Genomic DNA, 23,453 nt, shown 5'->3' with positions numbered 1-23,453 from the left:
TGTCTCCCCCATCTGTGTCACCACTGTCTGTCTGCCCCTCCCCTTTAGAATGTAAGCTCTCATGAGCAGGGCCCTCTTCCCCTATGTGCTTTACCTTCCCTTACTTATACTATCATCTACTCTATACTGCCTAGTTACCTATCCTTTGGTTTCTGCTGCCCTGCTGCTTGTGTATTATGACGGCTGATGCAGCAATGTTTATAAACCATGTCCTTGTCGGCAATGTTCTGTACTGTAACACCACTTTTTCACTGCCCAAATAACCCAGGTAGGGGCACAGTGGAAACGACTCCCCCAAAAAATTACCTGGGTCGATTTACTCGGCAATCCTACCTGGGTCTCGACTAGGGTTGAACACGGTTCGAACCCAGGTAACACGGCAGTGGAAACGGACTCTACCCGGATTAGGTGATCCCGGTAACACTTTTACACGGTGATTGGAGCTTCTGGGGCACTGGCAGACGATGTCATCTGTCAGTGCCCTGCACAGAGAGGAGAGATGCTGGTAGCCACACACAGCCTGAACCATCCGGTTCCATTCCTGGACCTGCCGTATGTACAGAGTGGAGAGGTTCCACATTATCCCAAGAGATACATGTGACCTCACAGGGGTTCCTCCTTTTTAGAAGGCCTGGTATTTGAATGGGACAGATTATTTGCCCATTCTATACAAGATATTAGTTTTAGACCCATCCTGACAATTTCAGTTTTCAGTCGGATGCCTCTTACAGGCTTCTCCTTGTGCCAAAAAAAAAAAAAAAAAAATTGTGAAAACTATGAGATAAATCATAACAAACACAAAAACCTATCCCAGTTACTGCCCCTAAAGCTGTCCATGACTCTTTTTAGTATTCTATAAACCAGGACAATAATATGAGATATGGTAAGAACTTACCCTTGTTATCTCTATTTCTACGAAGTCCATAGGGTTCCACAGGATACCTTGGGGTATAGGTGTGACGTCAGTCGCCGGGCACCATAGAGTTAAGCTTTTCAGCCTCCCAGGATGCACTAGGGTCCCCCTCCTATACCCCGCCCCCGAGCCAAGGCACCTCAGTTAGTTATCAAGCCATAGGCCGGAGGAGGAGAAGGAAGAGAGAGAAAAAAGATCTGGACACATACAAGAATCACATTCTCACCAGAGGGAGACGGAAAACCGGTGACCAGAGCACAGCCCATCTGCAGCACAGGTGCGACAGGGCGGGAGTCCTGTGGAACCCTATGGACTTCGTAGAAATAGAGATAACAAGGGTAAATTCTTACCCTATCTCATATTTTCTACTTCAGGGTCCATAGGGTATCCACAGGATACCTTGGGGATGTCCCAAAGCAGTATCCTTTAAGGGTGGGGACACTCCTGTGCAGAAAGGAGAATCTGCCGCCCGAAGGAAGCATCCTGAGCGGCGAAGGTGTCAAACCTGTAATACCTCACGAAGGTATGGACAGAAGACCACGTAGCAGCCTTGCAGATCTGGACTGCAGAGGCACCACATCGAGCTGCCCACGAAGGACCCACCGACCTAGTGGAATGAGCCTTCAGAGAAGGAGGAACCGGTAGGCCTTCATGAATATAAGCTTCAGAAATAGCCATACGGATCCAGGCTGCCAAAGTTTGCTTTGAAGCAGGCCAACCCTTTTTACGGAAGCCATAGAGGACAAACAAAGCGTCCGACTTCCTAAACGAAGAAGTGCGGTCAACAGAAGTCCTTAAGGCCCACACAACATCCAAAGAGGCCTCACCCACAGAAAGACCCGCTGAGTTAAAGGCCGGAACAACGATTTCCTCGTTAACATGAAACTGGGAAACAACTTTGGGAAGAAACTCGGGCCGAGTGCGGAGCACTGCCCTGTTCCCATGAAAAACCAAGAAAGGGGGTCTACAAGAAAGAGCCCCTAAATCAGAAACACGTCTGGCCGAAGCAATAGCCAGAAGGAAAACAGTCTTAGCTGTTAGCCATTTAAGATCCACTGAGCTCAGTGGTTCAAACGGCGGTCCTTGGAGAGCCCTCAGGACCACAGCCAAATCCCAAGGCGCCACAGGTGGAACAAAGGTCGGCTGAATGCGGAGAACACCTTGCATAAAGGTGCGCACATCCGGGATTGTAGCAATCCTACGGTGAAACCAGACAGATAGGGCCGAAACCTGTACCTTCAAAGAAGCAAGGCGAAGCCCCTGATCTAGTCCCGCTTGCAGGAAGGCAAGAATCCGAGACAGACGAAACTCCCGCGTGCATAACCTCTCGGTCGACACCACTGGAAGAACGTATGCCACACGCGATGGTATATCCTCGCGGAAGACGGTTTCCGAGCTCGCAACATGGTACGCACCACAGAGCTGGAAAACCCCCGGGACCTCAGCATGGCAGTCTCAACAGCCACGCCGTCAAAGACAGCCGAGTCAGGTCCGGGTGAAGACAAGGACCCTGAGACAGAAGGTCCGGTCGTAGCGGCAACTGCAGAGGACTGTCCACGGACAGACCCTGAAGGTCTGAGAACCAGTGCCGTCTGGGCCACGCGGGAGCCATCAACAGGAGCGTCCCTCCTTCCTGTTTGAATTTCCGGATTACCCGTGGAAGAAGGGAACCGGAGGAAACAGGTATGCGAACCGGAACGTCCACCGGACGGTGAGCATCCACCAGTGACGCTCCTTCGTCTCTTGTGCGAGACCCGTACACCGGCAACTTGTTGTTGTGCCGGGACGCCATGAGGTCGATCTCTGGAAGACCCCACCTGTCCACCAGCAGTTGAAAAACGTCCGGGTGCAGGGACCATTCCCCCGGATGAACTTAGAAAGTCCGCCTCCCAATTTAGCACTCCCGGGATGAAGACCACTGATATCGCTGGAAGATTGCGCTCCGCCCAAACCAGGATCCGAGAGACCTCCACGAGAGCCGCCCGACTGCGAGTTCCTCCTTGCCTGTTTATGTAGGCCACGGTGGTAGCGTTGTCCGACTGGACCTGCACCGGGTGACCCTGGAGAAACCGATGTGCCTGCTGGAGAGCATTGAAGACCGCACAGAGTTCCAAGATATTTATTGGAAGCTCCGCTTCTGTCGGCGTCCACCTGCCCTGGAACAAGTGTGGACCCGAAACTGCTCCCCAGCCCCGAAGACTGGCGTCCGTTGTCAACAGGACCCAATTTGGAACCCAGAACGGACGTCCCTTGTTGAGGTGGGTCGTCTGTAACCACCAAGCAAGGGACAGGCGAACCTCCGGGGTGATCACAATCGTCTGGGACTTCAGAGACTGAGGCAGCCCGTTCCACTTGGACAGGATCAGGTGCTGCAGAGGTCTGGAGTGAAACTGGGCAAATTCCACCATGTCGAACACCGACACCATGGAGCCCAGTAACCTTATCGCCGAGTGTAGGGACACCCGGCGGCTGTGCAGACAACTGCGCACCATTGACTGTAAAGCAGAGATCTTGTCCTCCGTCACGAAGATCCTTTGCTGTCCCGAGGCCAATAAGGCTCCCAGATGCAGAATCCTCCGAGACGGGATTAGAGTGGACTTCTGCCAGTTGATTAGCCAGCAGCAGTGCAATGGTCAGGTTCAAGTGGTGTAACAGGAGTTCTGGAGATCCTGCCACCAATAACAGGTCGTCCAAGTACGGCAACATGCGGACTCCCTGCAGCCACAGAGAAGCCGCCATGACCGCCATCACCTTGGTGAAAACACGTGGTGCTGTCGCCAGGCCAAAAGGTAACGCCCGAAACTGGAAGTGGTCGCTGCGGATTGCAAACCTGAGGAACTGTTGATGGCGCAAAAGAATAGGGACATGCAGGCAAGCGTCCTGTATGTCCAATGACACCATGTAGTCCCCAGGCTCCAGCGCCAGAATGATGGACCGTAGGGTCTCCATCCGAAACATGTATCCGTCCGCAGATGAATCACCCCCTCTGTTCTGCAGTGATTTCTGAACCTCAAGTCATTTCGGAAGCTGTACTGATTTCTTTTCTGTAAGTCAGTCCGCTCCTGATATACCCCATTCCAAACGGTATGAGAATACGCTGCCTGCACGGTCATTTAGTTCTAATTTGCATAATTATCCAGGTTTTAGGCGAGCACAATGTAAACAAAAAATGTAGGCTACAGGTGTACTCCAGGCTCCAGTCTTCGACCCGGGCAACGCTAGGAATCCCAGCCAGTATTAATAAAATATACATTTTGAAATATTTAAAACAAAACTTCATTATATCTAGCACAGGAGAGAGGGAATACAATCAGTATGTAAACATTTACCATGTCGACAACAGAATGTTGACCGTTATGATGGTGGCATGGTTAAAATGTCCACATCAACATGTCAACAGTGAAAAGGTTGGTTGACGTTAGGTATACATTAGAAATGGATTGTCGAAATCTTGACCGTATCGACGTTCTCAGGTTGACATAATATACTGAACTTGGAGAGAGAGTAGATGCCAGCAATAGTTGTACATTATCCAACTGGGTAAGCTATGACAAAACCCGGGTTTGGTTCTGCCATATCCATGTCCCCAATGACATCATAATTCACCCCCAATGATGACAGACTTATCCGTTAAGACATGTCTCAAAATGACTGTATTGTGGGATGATTATACATCTCAGAAAGGTAGGCCGGAGGGCCCTGGAAGGAAATAGCCACTATGGAGGAAAAGCTAAAACAATGGCGACTGTACGGAATGAGGAAGCTCTGCCAGCACCATCATAAAGTCCTAGACCAATAATATTTGAAAACATTTACTCTTTAATATTTGCCTTACACAAATAAACTAAAAATACAGTGTTAAAGGACTATTACCCTTTATTGAATTAGACAACAAACAGCTTTCAATGTATCTATTGTTTTATTATGTATCTGCTGCGCAATTTATAATCAGGTTGTTGTTGTCATTGGCTACAATTGTCACGGTTGCTACTGATGGCTGTAAAAGGGTTTGTGCAATTAATAAACATTCTATGTAAACAGCAAAACGAGAGACATAACACAATAGACAAGCGAAAAAACTTCCCCTTATGCATTGCAGAAGGTAAGTTATACCCAATTTCACACAACAAACACACATATATATATATATATATATATATACACATACATACATACATATACATATACATACACACACACACACAAACAGCCGGTACATAATCAGGCACATTATTAATGCTATCATCAATTCTCCATATAATTTAGGTTTTTATAATACACTGCATGACAGATTTATGCTAATGGATCACTGGTTAACGTACCCACAATGTTACTAGTATTGGATGTTGGGTAGCCACTATATTTACTAAAGTGCGGGAGATGTTGCCATAGAAACCAATCAGATTCTACTTAACATTTATTTAGAACCTTCTAGAAGATAATAGCTGGAATCTGATTGGTTGCTATGGGCAACATCTCCACTTCTAAAATCCTGCACTTTAGTAAATATACCCTCTGTTTGAATGCCATATAGTTTAGAGAACAAACATAGAAGTGAAAGTACCTGTCGCCAGCACACAAAGGAAGCAGCCATTTTGTGGTCCGGAGGACTATTCGTGAACACGCTGCCTGTCAATTCTGTGAATCAGTGACGTCACCTTTTCATTGTGGATTTAAAAGTTGCTTTAGTCATGAATATTGCTTCAGACCACAATATGGCTGCCTCCATCCAATGCCCCAGATTCCTTGTGAATTTAAATGTTTTTCTCAGAAATATTGCTTCAGGCCACAAAATGGCTCCCCCCATCTCATGCCCCAGACATACCACTGGCCCTAGTGGACTGAAAAGTTGTGTTTGTCATGGATATTGCTATTGACCACAACATGGCTGTCTCCGACATGCTCAGCTATGTCATTGGTTCGTAGTGAACGGGCTGCACCAATACGACCATTGCTTCAGCCTATCATGGAAGTAGTGGTTTAGTAGGTTGTAATATTCCGCTGAAGGTGGTGAGTGTTTAATAATACACAAAGTGCCTAAATAAGCCAGAAATGTTCGTGTAACACAAGATTCAGAAAACCCTTAAAGTCCGCACAACACAGAGTTCTCCAGGGTGAAGTCGTAGTGGAACCTGGCAAAGCTCTCGTCCAGGTTGTATACCGGGAGCGGCTCTGGAAGCTCCTGACAGATATTCTGCACCTCCAGGACATGAGGAGCTAGGATAAAGGGAATGTCACTAAGGAGCTCGGCCTTTGCTGGGTTTCCCTCCGACAGCTGACGGGTCATCTTGGCGGCTTCGGAGTCATTTCTGTTTAATGGAGAGGTGTTTCCTTGTGGCATCTGAAAAAAAAAAAAATACAGAAACCACCTGAAATACAAATATCGTTACAACACTCAGGTTCTCACACAACTTTTTTTTTTTTTTTTTTTTTAAATCCCCTGCTCCATGTGTTTTTCCTCCTGTTTCCTGTCCTAATTCACTCCCTGACTCTACTATATTATAGCATAGCGCTTCTCTCCTGCGACATACAGAATTTGTCTAACAGAAGACACGCTTCTGTATTCCTAAGGGGATGTAGCGGCCGCCGGTCACAATCCTGATGCTGGAACGCTGGCTAAGGAGTTACGATAGGCGTCAAGATACCGACGCCTGTCATGATCCCGACGCCAGAATACAGAACGCCGCGGGTCCGATCGAGGCAAGTACGGGCTCCCGTTCTCTTAGCCGCGGGTGGGGGAGGGTTGAGTTTAGGCACTAGGGGGGGGAGGAAGTTAGGGTTAGGCACTAGGGGGGAGAGAGGGGAGGGTTAGAGTAATTACCTCAGCCTGTCGGTCTTTCCTTGTCGGGATTTGAACAGGCGGTTAAACAGCCGCCGATAATACAATCCCATTCCGTTCCTAAGTACAGGATAAGACGTCAGGCAGAGAGTAGGAGGGCATGTTACTACAGTATGTGGGCACACGACTGGTATAATGTATAGTGTGAGGGTATAATGTTCAGGACCATATGGCTGAACTATATGATGAGTTTTTAGTACACTATGACTCCCAATGGCTCAACAGTGGTCACGGTGCAAATGTGGCTGTCCTCTGATCACTTTCATATTCGGCCCCTAGTGGCTTACTGACAAAGACATATTTTTCTACATACTGGAAATATACAGTGTGCGCACATATAATTGCTTCCTCTAAATCATGGTCATATAGTCTTTTGCTCTGGCAGAGCTAGATAACAACCTGCATAATTACCAACATAGTCAAATCATTTACCAGGATACAAAAAAAGTGCCCTTACTATCAGCAGCGGCCCCAGAGGTAGGGCTGCGGCGCATTCCAAAATTCAAATAGGGAACCACTCTCCAACTGCCACCCCAAAAGTTGCCAAACATCGCTGGCCAGGAATTCCTGGCAGTTGGTGTGGCTCCCCTATCTGAATTTTGGACTGTGCTGCCGCCAGTGCTTACTATGCTATTGCTAAAATCGCGCCAAAGACCCATCTATCTCACGCCACAGTGATGGATACAGCGTCATGCCAGGTTACCTCCTATTCTTAACTTGCCAGCTCTCTGAAAAGATTCCTGTTCATCGATACATTGTGAATATTCCAATAAAATTAGATAATTAGAAAAAAAAAAAAAAGTAGCAGAATATTAGCAAAACAATTTGCAAAGAGAATTAAAAACTATTCAACGCTGTTGTCCATCCCTAAGACTAACAATGCGGCTAAAGTTGGAAAATCATGTTGCACATATAGTGGCGAATTCTGACGCGTACAGATCGCTCTTCGCGGAAGCAAGCGGTGAGTGTTTGCATACAGTGTGTACGCAGAAGCGACTTTACGTATTTCTGCGTATGTCTGTCCTACGCAACTTGGTCGGTCTGTCTTTCTGTGAAATAGGGCGATTCAGAGTGGGAACTGGGCGGTGACAAAGCGAAAGTACTTGTGCGCGTGTGTTTCAGAGTCGTGTGTACGTGGAACGGACGTCTGTCTTTGATGCACCTCTTGCACCTTGCAAGGGGCTGGAGCAGGTGCAGATACTAATGATGACGGTTGTGTCAGCTGGTGTAAAATCAATGGGTGGCACGGGTTTCCACTTGCATAAGCCCCCGCATTAGTGGCATTAGCATATAGTAGTGAGAGTCAGGCTGCCGGCAGCTACAGCCACTGAGGGACTCCGAACCAGCCCATGATGCAGTGATCTAGGACATAAGTGACAGATGACAATATCAGATAACACTGTTTTTCGCCTCTAGCCGCATCTAGATGGACCTTTCCTGCAATCTCTATCATGTCCTCTTAGCCGAGCATAGCCTTACACAGAAAAAGAGGGACTGTATTGTGCTATTGGTCAGTGCTGAAAAATAGGAATATTCTCAGGGACAAAACTACTGAAAAAAGAATCTCAGATATGGGAAAGTCTCTAAAAATAGAAAGCAATCGGGAAGCCGACTGCCTATATACCGGCAGCCGGCTTCCCAACTGTCTTATCCCGTCATGGGTGAAATGCCAGGCGTCTAGATGTAGACGCCCGCATTTCCCCGACGCCAGGAGACCGGCGCCCGGCATCACGATCGTAGTGATGCCGGGCGCCGCGAGCGGACAGCCGCGGGGGGGGCTTAGGTTTAGGGCTCCCGGGGGGGGGACTTAGGGTTAGGCACCCCCGGGGGGGGGAGACGGGGGGACTTAGGGTTAGGCACCCCCGGGGGGGGGGAGACGGGGGACTTAGGGTTAGGCACCCCCGGGGGGGGGAGACGGGGGACTTAGGGTTAGGCACCCCCGGGGGGGGGAGACGGGGGACTTAGGGTTAGGCACCCCCGGGGGGGGGAGACGGGGGACTTAGGGTTAGGCACCCCCGGGGGGGGGAGACGGGGGACTTAGGGTTAGGCACCCCCGGGGGGGGGAGACGGGGGACTTAGGGTTAGGCACCCCCGGGGGGGGGAGACGGGGGACTTAGGGTTAGGCACCCCCGGGGGGGGGGGAGACGGGGGACTTAGGGTTAGGCACCCCCGGGGGGGGGGAGACGGGGGACTTAGGGTTAGGCACCCCCGGGGGGGGGGAGACGGGGGACTTAGGGTTAGGCACCCCCGGGGGGGGGGAGACGGGGGACTTAGGGTTAGGCACCCCCGGGGGGGGGGAGACGGGGGACTTAGGGTTAGGCACCCCCGGGGGGGGGGAGACGGGGGACTTAGGGTTAGGCACCCCCGGGGGGGGGGAGACGGGGGACTTAGGGTTAGGCACCCCCGGGGGGGGGAGACGGGGGACTTAGGGTTAGGCACCCCCGGGGGGGGGAGACGGGGGACTTAGGGTTAGGCACCCCCGGGGGGGGGGAGACGGGGGACTTAGGGTTAGGCACCCCCGGGGGGGGGGGAGACGGGGGACTTAGGGTTAGGCACCCCGGGGGGGGGAGACGGGGGACTTAGGGTTAGGCACCCCCGGGGGGGGAGACGGGGGACTTAGGGTTAGGCACCCCCGGGGGGGGGGAGACGGGGGACTTAGGGTTAGGCACCCCCGGGGGGGGGAGACGGGGGACTTAGGGTTAGGCACCCCCGGGGGGGGGGGAGACGGGGGACTTAGGGTTAGGCACCCCCGGGGGGGGGAGACGGGGGACTTAGGGTTAGGCACCCCGGGGGGGGGGGAGACGGGGGACTTAGGGTTAGGCACCCCCGGGGGGGGGGAGACGGGGGACTTAGGGTTAGGCACCCCGGGGGGGGGGAGACGGGGGACTTAGGGTTAGGCACCCCCGGGGGGGGGGGGGAGACGGGGGGACTTAGGGTTAGGCACCCCCGGGGGGGGGAGACGGGGGGACTTAGGGTTAGGCACCCCCGGGGGGGGGAGACGGGGACTTAGGGTTAGGCACCCCCGGGGGGGGGGAGACGGGGGACTTAGGGTTAGGCACCCCCGGGGGGGGGAGACGGGGGACTTAGGGTTAGGCACCCCCGGGGGGGGGGGGACTTAGGGTTAGGCACCCCCGGGGGGGGGGGGACTTAGGGTTAGGCACCCCGGGGGGGGGGGGACTTAGGGTTAGGCACCCCCGGGGGGGGGGACTTAGGGTTAGGCACCCCCGGGGGGGGGGGGGACTTAGGGTTAGGGGGGTTAGGTTAGTGGATACTTACCTATTCACGATCGGGATTTCCAGCGCTGTCAGGCTTCCGCTGCGTCGCACTCTGCTCCTGTCGGGCTGCAGCTGACGTGTATCAAAACGCCGGCCATGCGGCCAGCAGTATATCATACCCATTCCTCTAAAAATTAATGATGGTTGGACACCATTGGTTAAATCAGTACACCCTGCGATGTGCAGGGTGTCTGCAAGTCACAGGCTATTATATTTACCTCCTGGCGCACCCCCCTCCCCAATCCTCTACTTGAATATCTGTATTATATTTAAACCAAAGAGCCCTTCTCAGCGTGCCAGGTCCTGTGCACAGAGCATCTGTTTACCAGAAAATGCGCCTAATGCGACAAACCACTTCATGAGACTGCACGGATTATATCTGTGTGATTAAGATGCAGTTTCGGGTGAAAAAGACACTAAACACAAGCCGAATCTCACGGGACCTGGCGTCTTGTGCCGCATGGTGTATTGAGGCTGGGGGTATGAGAATACATCTATACAACAAAGAAGATGGTTAAATTTTTATATAGGAATGATTCTAATATATCGCTTGTGACTAAACACAAAACTTGACTGTGAGAAGAGACGCACTGGACCTGCAAGTCTGCAAAGCTGTCAGTCACACTACCTGCTCTGGAATGAAAAGCACCTAGGGGATGTAATTATGAGCCGCCAGTCTCAATCACGACAGTGTAATCCCGGCAAGGGATTTAACATATGCGTCTAAATACCGACACCGGAACGCCAAACCGATCGTCCTATCTACCAGGTAAGTATACACTTAGCCCCAGAGATAGGCACCCCCCCCCCCCCCCCCGGGGAAGGTTACAGTTAGGCAAGGGGGGGGGGGTGAGGGTTAGGCACCCCTAAGGCAGGGTGAGGGTTAGGGTCAGGGATGGCTTAAATAATAATTACCCTGTCGGGATCTCCATTCTTCTGTCTTCCGGCATCGGTATTACATATGCCGGGCTTTAGTCCCGCACCTACAATGGGGACTAAGAGAATGGTTGGAATATTTACAGTATATATAAATACTCCTGCATTTCAGAGTTTAGTATTATAGATGAAATAACTGTTTTTTTTCCACATACATTAGCTTTACATGCTCCTTATATAATCCAGCAGGGATACGTGGGGTGGGTCTCACATGACCAGGGGAAATAGCGTGATTTATTTTTCGTAGCGACATGACAGATATTTCATTAGACACACGGATATAAATTTAGCTGTGGATCAACGGATCTTTTGTGAACGTAAAACATTTACAGAATATACATATATACCAATAATACTATATGTGTAGCATGAAAGACAGGACAGAAAACCCACGGAGAGGCTCTTAGACGTAAGAATGTCTTGAATCTTGCATGCTTTCAGGAAACCCAGCGACGCTGCTCACATGAAACACACACTTCCATTATTCATTGACCTTTCTTGGATTCCAAAGCTTTTAATTCTAAAAGTCTAAACGGGAAGTTGGCTCTGAACCAGAGCCAAAAAGGCGCTGCCGGAGATCCTTAATGCCACTATCGATGGCAGGAGGCTTCTAGATTACCTGGTAGGGCAGATTGTAGGGGAGATCAGTCCTGGGATACGGGGGGGTGCAGTCTCTCTGCTCAGCAGGCGTCTGTTCTGTACGACACACAAGGGAACGGCAGACAGTGAGAGGTAACAAGGGACTGATAACATATAAACAAACGTCGTCAAGTCAATGTACACAACATGTATGACTGCCTGCATATCTACGTGCAAAAGACTTTACCTGAAGAACTTACAATCGAAAGTAATATAAGTGCAAAGGTTACAGACCAGGTTCTAGTGCTACATTAAACTGGGCAAACATCAATTACATGATATTGTATATAAAAACTTTAGGGCCGGATTTAGAGGAGGAGCGAAAAACACTTGTTTTTGAGAGCAATACTACCCTTTAAAACTTCAAGTTATAATTAACTTCATGTGGGAAGACGATATACTGCTGTTAACTCTATGGGGTATACTTACTAAAGTGAGAGTTTTTAGAAGTGGAGATGTTGCCCATAGCAACCAATCAGATTCTAGCTATTATCTTCTAGAAAGTGCTAGTTAAATGTTAAGTAGAATCTTCGTGTTCACTCTAGGTCCGGCAGCAGCAGGCTAGGTCCGGCAGCAGCAGGCAAGGCGTCGGACCTAGAGCCAGGGCACTTCTGTGCGCACGCGCCCGAATAGGCGGCGTGACCAAAGAACAGGGGGCGTGCCTTTGTGACGCGTCCTTTTTTGTTGCTCCTGGGGGCATGCCGGGCCCTTACGGACATGCCGTGCAGCCCCCAAGTGCTGCGGTCACAGTGAATGGATGCCGGCCGCTGCACCGCCATTTTGACCACCCGCAGGACACTGACCCGCAAGTGGAGACAGAACCCTAACAGGAACGCTAGAACCTGATTGGTTACTATGGGCAACATCTCTGGGTTAGGGAGGGGGGTGGGGGAAGAGTCTATTCCAAAGATAGCAGAGTGTATAGAAGACCCACGATATCTATTGGGTATAGGTAAAGTTATGGTCTCAGGTTTTGCAGCATATATATATATATATATATATATATATATATATATATATATATTATGTGCCAGGATCTCCTTAAACAAGGCTGTTTATTTACCAGTAATTCTGAATAATTACTAATAACAAAATAAACGTACAAAGTGACCTATTAACAATCTGCAATCAGAGCAGCTAATCTCAGGATCAGATGCCGCCTTAGAATTTGTTTAAGATTAAGCACATTTGCTCGCCATACATGTTGATTATACAGATTAGCCCGTATTGTTATTTCTATATGGAGGAGTCACATGCAATGATCTAATGTAATGCAATCAGAAGATATAAAGAGGGTTTAAAGGGACATCATGATTTTACTTTTTTTTTTTTTTTTTTTTTTAAGTGATTAATTTCGTCCTTTCGTCAAAAAAAAAAAAAAAAACAGGAAATGAGAACACCCCATAGAATGTACTATAAAATATGTAATTAAAGAATGCACATTGCCTGTAAGCGCTATGGCGAATTCTCCCACTGACGAGAACCCTCCAGGAATATTCCTAGGCTAGGCAAAAGTCTAAGGTTTAAGAATTTAGGGGTCTATGTACTAAGCCTCGGGCAGAGATAAAGTGAAAGTCGTTAAAGTACCAACCAATCGGCTTCCTAACTGTCACAGCCTGTAACATGACAGTTAGGAGCTGATTGGTGGGTACTTTATCTCTAAAGGCTTAGTACATAGACCCCTAAATTCTTACCTTGACCTATACTTTTGTCTTATGTATTAACATTTCCTTATATTGCGCTGTGCTTGACAATTGGATTTATGATACAATGAGTAGAAGTGCTGCATACAGCGATAGTGGACTCTTTCTATATAAAGACACACACACACACACACACACACACACACACACACACACGCTTAGCCGTGCTCCGTTAACTCGAAAAAACGCCATTAAATAGTAGTGAGTCAGATGATAAAAATGGACATTAATATCTGCAATTATTTGAGCTATGTCACATGTTCCGGCTTAGTAAATCACGCTGTGAATACCATTTTTAGTGACAGTATCTTTTTTTTTATTTTTTAAAAAGGAACAATAATCTTAGCGCATGTGGTATGTCAGGAATTCATAACAGGGGAAAAAAAAAAAAAAAGGTGAGTTTTCTGAATTTTAGAAATTCAGTTTCAAAACAGTATTTACTTTTTATTATATCTTATTGTCAATCAACAAAGATATTTAAAATAAGTAATACCAGTTATGATACTTGTCATAAAGTTATTATTTATGGTGACAGCCAACAGGGGAGCAGCGGCGGCTGCATGACTGGCCAGTGACGGAGGGACAGAGCTAAAAATATGAGATATGGTAAGAACTTACCTTTGTTATCTCTATTTCTACGAAATCCATAGGGTTCCACAGGATAACTTGAGGTATAGGTGATGACGTCAAGCATCGGGCACCATAGAGTAAAGTTTTCAGCCGCCCAGGATGCACTAGGGTCCCCCTCCTATACCCCGCCCCCGAGCCAAGGCATCTCAGTTACGTACCAAGCCATAGGCCGGAGGAGGAGAAGAAAGAGAGAGAAGAAAGTTCTGGAACACACAAGAATCACATTCTCACCAGAGGGAGACGGAAAAACTGGTGACCAGAGTAAAGCCCATCTGCAGCACAGGTGCGACAGGGCGGGAGTACTGTGGAACCCTATGGACTTCATAGAAATAGAGATAACAAAGGTAAGTTCTTACCATACCTAATTTTCTCCTTCAGGGTCCATAGGGTATCCACAGGATACCTTGGGGATGTCCCAAAGCAGTATCCTTCAAGGGTGGGGACGCTCCTGTGCCGAAAGGAGAATCCGCCGCCCGAAGGAAGCATCCTGAGAGGCAATGGAGTCAAACGCATAATACCTCACAAAGGTATGGACAGGGGACCACGTGGTAGCCTTGCAGATCTGGACTGCAGAGGCACCACGTCGAGCTGCCCACGAAGGACCCACAGACCTAGTGGAATGAGCCCTCACAGAGGATGGAACCGGAAGGCCCTCATGAAGATAAGCCTCTGAAATTGCCATCTGAATCCAACCTGCCAAAGTTTGCTTTGAAGCAGGCCAACCCTTTTTACAGAAGCCATAGAGGACAAACAAGGTGTCCGACTTCCGAAACGAGGAAGTGCGGTCAACATAAATCCTTAAGGCCCGCACAACGTCCAAAGTGGCCTCACCCACTGACAGGTCGGGTGAGTTAAAAGCCGGCACAACGATTTCCTCATTGATATGGAAACGTGAAACAACTTTGGGAAGAAATTCAGGACGAGTGCGCAGCACTGCCCTGTTCCCATGAACAATCAGAAAAGGGGGTCTACAGGATAGAGCCCCTAAGTCAGAAACACGTCTGGCCAAAGCAATGGCCAGAAGGAAAATTGTTTTAGCTGCAAGCCATTTAAGGTCCACTGAGCCCAGTGGTTCAAACGGCGGTCCCTGGAGAGCCCTCAGGACCACAGCTAAATCCCAAGACGCCACCGGTGGAACAAATGGTGGCTGAATTTGAAGAACACCTTGCATAAAGGTGCGCACATCAGGGATTGTAGCAATCCTACGATGGAACCAGACAGACAGGGCAAACACCTGCACCTTCAAAGAAGCAAGGCGAAGCCCATGGTCTAGTCCCGCCTGTAGAAAAGCCAACACTCTAGACACACGGAACGCCCGAGGTGCATAACCTCTCGGCCGACACCACTGGAAGAACGTATGCCACACACGATGGTATATTCTTGCAGAAGGCGGCTTCCGAGCTCTTAGCATAGTCCGTACTACAGAGCTGGAAAACCCCCTCGACCTTAATATGGCCGTCTCAACAGCCACGCCGTCAAAGACAGCCAAGTCAGGTCCGGGTGAAGGCAGACCCTGAGACAGTAGGTCCGGCCGCAGCGGCAACCCCAGAGGACTGTCCACGGACAGACCCTGAAGGTCTGAGAACCAGTGCCTCCTGGGCCACGCGGGAGCTATTAACAGGAGCGTTCCTCCTTCCCATTTGAATTTCCGGATTACCCGAGGAAGAAGGGAAAATGGAGGAAATCGATAAGCAAACCGGAACTTCCACCGGACGGACAGAGCATCCACCAGAGACGCGTTTTCGTCTCTTGTGCGAGACCCGTACACCAGCAACTTGTTGTTGTGCTGTGACGCCATGAGGTCGATCTCTGGAAGACCCCACCTGTCCACCAGAAGTTGAAAGACGTCCTGGTGCAGGGACCACTCCCCCGGATGAACATCCTGGCGACTGAGAAAGTCCGCCTCCCAGTTGAGAACTCCCGGGATGAATACTGCTGATATGGCCGGGAGATTGTGCTCCGCCCAGACTAGAATGCGGGACACCTCTACGAGTGCCGCCCGACTTCGGGTTCCTCCATGCTGATTTATGTAGGCCACGGTGGTGGCGTTGTCTGACTGGACCTGCACGGGGTGACCTTGGAGAACCCGCTGTGCCTGCTGGAGAGCAACGAAAACGGCGCAGAGTTCCAAGATGTTTATTGGAAGCTCCGTTTCCGCCTGAGTCCATCTTCCCTGGAACAAGTGTGGACCCGTGACCGCTCCCCAGCACCGCAGGCTGGCGTCCGTTGTCAATAGGACCCAGTTCTCCACCCAAAACGGACGACCCTTGTTGAGATGGGTCGTCTGCAACCACCGGGCAAGGGACAGGTGAACCTCCGGAGTGAGCACCATCGTCTGGAATTTTAGATTCTGAGGCAGTCCATTCCATTTGGACAGGATCAATTGCTGTACAGGTCTGGAGTGAAACTGGGCATATTCCACCATGTGGAATACTGACACCATGGAGCCCAGTAACCTCATCGCCGAGTGTAGAGACACACGGCGACTCTGCAGACAACTGCGCACCCTCAACTGCAAGGCAGAGATCTTTTCCCCCGTCACAAAGATCCTCTGCTGACTGGAGTCCAATAAGGCTCCGAGGTGCAGAATCCTCTGAGACGGGATCAGGGTGGACTTTTGCCAGTTTATCAACCAGCCGTGGCGTTGCAATACTGCAATCGTCAGATCCAAGTGGCGTAGAAGGAGCTCTGGAGACCCTGCTACCAACAAAAGGTCCTCTAGGTACGGCAACAAGCCAACTCCCTGCAGCCGCAGGGACGCCACCATGACCGCCATAACCTTGGTGAATACACGTGGTGCTGTCGCCAGGCCAAAAGGTAAAGCCCGGAATTGAAAGTAATCGTTGCGGATTGCAAACCTGAGGAACTGTTGGTGATGCAAAAGAATAGGGACATGCAGGTAAGCGTCCTGTATGTCCAATGACACCATGTAATCCCTAGTTTCCAGCCCCAGAATAATGGATTGTAGGGTCTCCATCCGAAACCGGGGGACCCGCAAGGACTTGTTGAGGGCCTTGAGGTTGAGAATCGGACGGTACGACCCATTGGGTTTCTGCACCAAAAATAGATTGGAATAGAAACCCTGGCCCCTCTGGGAGAATGGAACAGGCACTATAACTGCAGCCTGGAGCATAGTGTGCAAAACCTTCCGCAGTTCAATGGCCTTGGCTCAGCTGCGGTCCGCTGTCCCAGGGGGGTAGTGGAAGCGCAGGTTTGTTACCTGGCTCCACGCTGCAGCCAGTCCCCAGGGAGCCCCCTGCCTGGGGACTCAGGACCATATTTCAGCGGTGACCCACCGCGGGACCCCGCTGCTTACCTGCTGCCCGCCTTGAATCCGGCCATGGTCCAAAACATCTGGGGTCACCGCTAGCTGTGACCCAGATACTTACCAGCATCCCCGGATCAGTACTGGCGGGGGTGTAGGGAAGACAGCATGGACGTCAGTAGTGACTGTCTATGCTGTACTTCCAGATGGGCAGCCACAGCTGCCTTGAAGAAAACTTCAGGGGCTAATCCTTAGCCCCCCTCTAAACAGGTGCTCCGACTCCGAGCCGGGCACCAACGAAACTGAGATGCCTTGGCTCGGGGGCGGGGTATAGGAGGGGGACCCTAGTGCCTCCTGGGAGGCTGAACACTTAACTCTATGGTGCCCGATGCCTGACGTCATCACCTATACCCCAAGGTATTCTGTGGATTCCCTATGGACCCTGAAGTAGAAAGAATGATGGCAAATCATCGGCCGTCACACCAGTGGCGCTGCAGCTGCCTGGAGTCCAGATATTGCGTAGGCTCACAGTGTCGGTTGGCACACTGGCCACACATAGAATGTAGGGAGGCGGGGCCAGCAGGGTCATGTAGCTGAGGAGCCGCTGCCTGAACGAAGTGGGGGAGGGGGAGAAGGAGAGCTCAGCACTATGACTCAGTATACCCTCAACCTGCACTGTTGCCAAATCACCCAGAGTTAGTGACTTTACTTGTTAATCGCAATGTCTCCTTGTGGGCCGGCTGATCAGCTCATGGAAGTGGGTCATAATTCAATAATTTTCATTGAAAAGTATAACAATACAAATTGAACCAAGATAATTACACAGAAAATATACTAATATCTATCTAAAAAAAATAAAAATCTATCTATATATATTAAAATAAAAAAACAAAAACCTAGGGGAATGGAAAAACACTGAACAAGAGAAAGAAATGGAAGGGTTGGGAGAGGGAAGTGGGTCATAATAGTGTTGAATATGGATATACAGGCTACAACAGAACATGTCCAGCTGTTATAGCAACAACATTAGCGTTGTTTCCCCTGCACATGTGGCATTGTTTGAACAGCATTGAATTCAGGCCCGGACTATGAATTTTCTGGCGGTCACTAATGCTCTCTGTGTTATATGGCGGACACAGATGCTCTTTATTGTACGGTGATCTGATATATTATATGGTGTCCCTGATGCTCTCTGTATTGTACGGTAGTCCCTGATGCTCTCCGTATTATAGTGCAGTTGCTGAGGTACACTGTATTGCACAGTGGTCAATGGCGCTCTATGTATTGTATGGTGGTCACAGATGCTCTCTGCATGTTATGGCAATCATAGTTGTTATCTGTAAATGATGGCAGTCACAGATGCTCTCTGCATTGGCTGGTGATCACAGAAGCTCTCTGAGGAGAGGCAATGTAGTACAGGCAGTGATAGCCTGAGACAGTGGAGCATGAATGCTCCATTAAAACTGGAGCTAAATATTTGCCCTGGGTGACAGAAACCTTAGCTTGTGTGGGTGGTTACAGAAGCTAATGGCCAGTTTTCCCTCATCATAGATTTAAAAAAAATATAAAAATACAGGGTTACGCTCACCGATGTGGTAAGTTTTCTCATTTTGAAAAAAAGCATGTCTTGTTGGGATGCCATATTATTTATAAACAATTATAATGCATTTTTCTTTTCTATGAAAACCTCAGTGCTGTTTAGAAAAGTGGACTGATTACAGAGCAGGAACCACAAAGCATTTCTTAGTCGTGTTTTTGAAGCAAAAAGAGATAAAAAATAATAATATACAAATTTGCTTTTAGATCACTTTCTCACCATTTCAATAAAATATCCCACACTTTCATTTAGGATATTACTTGTCTGAGGCAATATATACATATGACAGGATATTCACTGAAACTCTCAAATAAAAAACACACATCAAGTGAAACAATGTTAATTACTACTGATCGGATCAGGCGGATGTTGATCTGTAATCAGTACTATTTCTTTCTCTTGCATAGACACCTAATAGAAACCATGCACAAACCTAGGGCCTGATTCAGAGCCGGACGCAATTAGCGCTCACTCGTCCAGAAAATAGGGGTGGCTATTCAAATGAACCGTTCGCTCTTTGCGGTCTGTTCACGCCTCTAGGTCTGGACGAGCGAACAAAACTTGCAGTCGTTTTTTGGATAAATACGCCCCCTGGCCGCTCGCATCATACGTCATGTCCGCTATTTATTAGATTAATCGAGTACATCGACCAGGGTATGAACTGCTCGCTATTCTTGTGGTTGGTTTTTGCTACCATAATCTTGCGAGCAGTTCTGGCTATAAAATAACCCAGTGACGTGGTCAATGACGCTGCTGTTTTAATTATGCACACCCATAAAATGCCCGTTTTGACCTTTAAGCACGCCTGCGTTCGGATCTCCACTCCCCGTTTTCAAGCACCTTCCCCTGTTACCACCCACATACGCCTCATTCTGTCACTCAAATTATCAGGCATTCGCTATTTTGCGAGCACATGAATTTCGACCGCACTGACTGGTACGCGCATGCATATAACGATCCGTATGCACATGCGCAGTTGGGCAAACATCGCCCGGAGCGAACGCTTACGAGCGGCTCTGAATCAGGCCCCTAGTATCATCTATTTCAGGGTTTCTCACACCTGGTCCTCATGGAACCCTAACATTGCGTGTTTTCAAGGTATCCTCAAGAATAATTAGTCCCACCTGTAGATCTATTATACTAGTCCACTAACATACTCGTGCTCCAGCTAGATGATCTAAAAAAATAAATAAATAAATCATCCATCGTTCGATGTATTGGACAAGTCAGTGATGGTCAGATTCAGTCCTCATGGAAACTGAACTGCCCTCGGTCCTGTGCAAGCTAAAATAACAGCTTACTTTCCACAACCAGTCAAAAATAAGCGTTCAAACATAATAAACTAATACAAGGTTTCTCAAACTCGGTCCTCAAGGAACGCTAACAGTCCAGGTTTTAAAGGATAGCAAATCTAGTGCACAGATTGTTTTTTTTATACTAACTGAGGTACTATTAAGTCACCTGGGCTTAAGCATGGAATATGGAAAGCACTGGGCTAATTTATTAGCACCAATAAGAATAGATAAGGAAGTGGCCCATATTATATTGCAGCCACAGTTTACTTGAAACCACCACTTGGAAACATACTGTAATATGAGAATCCACTTGTCTGGAGGAGCCCTACACCCCTTACAGAGCAGGGGACGAGCTTGTAGAGCTAATTTGTAAACAAACCATGAGTTTGTGAAAACATTCATAAGAAACAAAAATTATACACACACAGTAATTTTCACATTAGTAAAAATATTTTCCTGTATCATATGGGTCCACGTACATCTAGCCTCCTGGTGCGTTAAACAGCCCTTCTAGTTTAGCCATGCCGTGAGACTCAGTAGCGCAGAGAGTTTTTTTACCTTTAAATACGTCTTATTTGCACAACGCTGTGAATAGATAGCACAAGCAGCTTCAGCTGATTAAAATGATCTGCGGGTGTATACAGTGTTACAGCTGCTGACACTAATGGAGCATACACACGGTCAGATTTTTCTTCACATATGAACAATTTTTTAAATCGTTATCATTCAGATGTGAAGAAAAATCTGACATATCTGTCAGATGAACGATTTGAACGATGCGCGTGTTTGCGATGTGTTTGCAGTCAGACTTGGATGATTCTATCCATTTTAATGCAGTCAAAAATCGTTCAAATCTTTGGTAAAATCGTTCATCTGACAAATCTGACCGTGTGTATGCTCCATATCGTAGCATTTCGCATGCAGATACACTGCACTTGCTCACAGAACATAGGCAGGCTGCATAACGTTTTAATCAGCAGAAGCTGCTTGTGCGAATAAGACGCATTTGAAGGTAAAAAGATGCACAAAATACGTTCGCCGCTACGGAGTCACACTGAGTTCCCACGTTGTGTTGCGCGATTTGTAGCATACGGAGGATAGATGTATGTGGGCACATTAGTATATTCACTCTTTTTTTTTTTTTAAAAGAACATACATATTGTAGGGAGAACTTTGACTTTAATGAAACCGCAATGGATTGACAAACGTTTGCGAGCTCTGGCTGCTGGGAAAAACAAAACAAATATACGTTATACAAAAGACGTCGCCACCTTGTGGAAGTAACAAGAGTAGCAATAAGCCGCACAGCAAATTTTTTTTAATGTATTTTTGTTTAAACAATCATTTTATTATTGTGACTTTAGGAAGCATAAAGAGACCTGAAGGTTTCAGTCAAAATATAATAAACCTCTGCTTGCTGTGGTCAATACGCATGTCTTATAGTCCCATATACTTGGGGTGGGGTGGAAATGCAATTACCCACAGTAAGCTACGTTTTTACCTCTGTTCAACTTAACGCTCATATCACAGGCTATTTTCAGCAAATGTGCTCCCATGACCACAGGAGTATTCAACCTGCGGCCCTCCAGCTGCTGTGGAACTACACATCCCAGCATGCCCTGCCGCAGTTTTAACATTCCCTAATAGTAAAACTATCAGGAAATGCAGAGATGTGTAGTTCCACAGCAGCTTGATGGACGCATGTTGAAATACCCCTGTTCTAGAATATTTTGAGTATAGAAAAAGGTCTGTAATTTGATTTTTAATCATTAAGGAAAAAAACACTGAGGACAGAGTTTGAGAACCTGTGCATTAACTTAACATGGATTTTCTAACGAATAGCGAAATCTTGCGGCCACAGGTTTGTGACCTGCATTAAGCAATTTTCAGCAAACGCATGGATAATGGGTTTAACATGGTGTAAATGCGTGTAAAACATAGCATATAGAGGCATTCCTGGGATTATTGCTCCCTACTGTGAAGCCATTGTGGTTAGTCTCTTCCAGGGGTATTTAGTCATTTACAATGTTTACAGTTATGTCGAAATTGTAAAAATATCAACAGCCAATATGTCTACAATATCAGAATGTCGAAATCAAATTTAGGCTGCAGACGGGAGGGTTAGTGTTAGGCACTAGTGGGAGATTCGGGTTAGGAATAAGGGCGGAATACTCACCGGAACGCTGGGGCATCAGAAGTCTAACCCGGAAGGGTCTGTCACATGACTGCCAGGATGCGGAAGCCGCAATAGAGCTGCTGCAGCCGCCAGGTGCAGGTAAGTGACCGCCTGGCCACCACAAATTAAATAAGTGTCGACATTTAATCAGTGTCAAGATATTCAATGTCGACATTAGGACCTTGTCGACACAACATACTAAACCCTTTCCAGGGTGTCTAAGGACAGGTCATTGGTCTTTAGTGCAGTTGCAATAATATTCAGTGGTGTCTATGAACAATGGGAGAGCCAGTGCATACGGCACGCACTTACCATGACCTGGCTGCATGTAATCACAGCGTGACCAGAACACACATTATTATAATCTTCATGCCCTGCACAGAGACCAAGTAACCATCTTGCTTTCTGTGCCATAAATCTAACTGAGTTACTGTAAAGATAAGGAGTTTGTTACTAGGCGGTGACTGTAAACAGAACATAGGAACAGCAGCTTCAGCAATCATGCTGCTCAGCCACATACTGAACATTGTAACCAGAACTAAACCCTAGCAGTCAGAAAATAGTGCTTAAATGGAAATAACACTGCGATTAAACTGTGTAATGTCTGCAGTGATTGAAATCATTGCAGTCAGTGACCATTCTTTAAACTATAGCTGGAGATATGCAGGACTGTTATCTCATGTCTTGGAAAATAATATTATGCACTGGTGGGTACTTACCCCATACACGGCACGATATGCGTGCCGATCCGACGGATTGGCACGATATAGGTACTATATATCGTACCTGATATTGTGCTGCGCGCTCCAGCGGGGTCGTACATCGCAACCCCAGGCCTTCCTGCAAAACCATCTGACCTGGGATGCAGAAGGAGGGGGAAGCCGGCATATCGTGCGGCCTGCGGGGACCGCACGATTGCTGGCGGTGAAATCATGATCCGTCTGCCGACGGATAGGCAGTCGCCCTACACGGTGCATCATGTAAGGCCACCTTTACTATAAGGCTGCCCGCTACTGGGTAAAAAAAAAAAAAAAAAAAGAAGTATACAGCAGCACCAGCTCTCATTTCCAGACTAGTGCTAATGAGCAAATTGTGCTTTACACATACGGGGCCCCATTTACTAACGAGTTTTATCACCAAAACGAGTGATACATTTCACTTTGTATGGTAAATGGTGCTCCAGCC

At 48.2% G+C, this 23,453-nt stretch overlaps 1 protein-coding gene across 2 annotated transcripts in view; it reads right to left on the bottom strand.

Moving 5' to 3' along the window:
* Positions 1-4,745: 4,745 nt before the first annotated feature.
* The window catches only part of UMAD1 (UBAP1-MVB12-associated (UMA) domain containing 1), a 28,101-nt gene continuing 9,393 nt past the window's right edge, over positions 4,746-23,453 (bottom strand). The window contains exons 3-4 of one of the 2 annotated variants that reach the window (XM_088442207.1): positions 11,583-11,659; positions 4,746-6,254 (exon numbers count right to left, since the gene is read on the bottom strand). In XM_088442207.1, coding sequence (XP_088298333.1) covers positions 5,997-6,254; positions 11,583-11,659 — 335 coding nt within the window. In that variant the 3' untranslated portion in view covers positions 4,746-5,996. The remainder of the gene's footprint in view (positions 6,255-11,582; positions 11,660-23,453) is intronic. The other variant, XM_088442206.1, reaches the window with a different exon arrangement.

The sequence above is a fragment of the Taudactylus pleione genome, unplaced genomic scaffold (genome assembly GCF_031769625.1).
Source record: "Taudactylus pleione unplaced genomic scaffold, aTauple2 ptg000306l, whole genome shotgun sequence".
NCBI classification, from domain to species: Eukaryota; Metazoa; Chordata; class Amphibia; order Anura; family Myobatrachidae; genus Taudactylus; species Taudactylus pleione.
The sequence above is the reverse complement of the archived record's forward strand: the minus strand, read 5'-3'. Positions and strand labels throughout refer to the sequence as shown.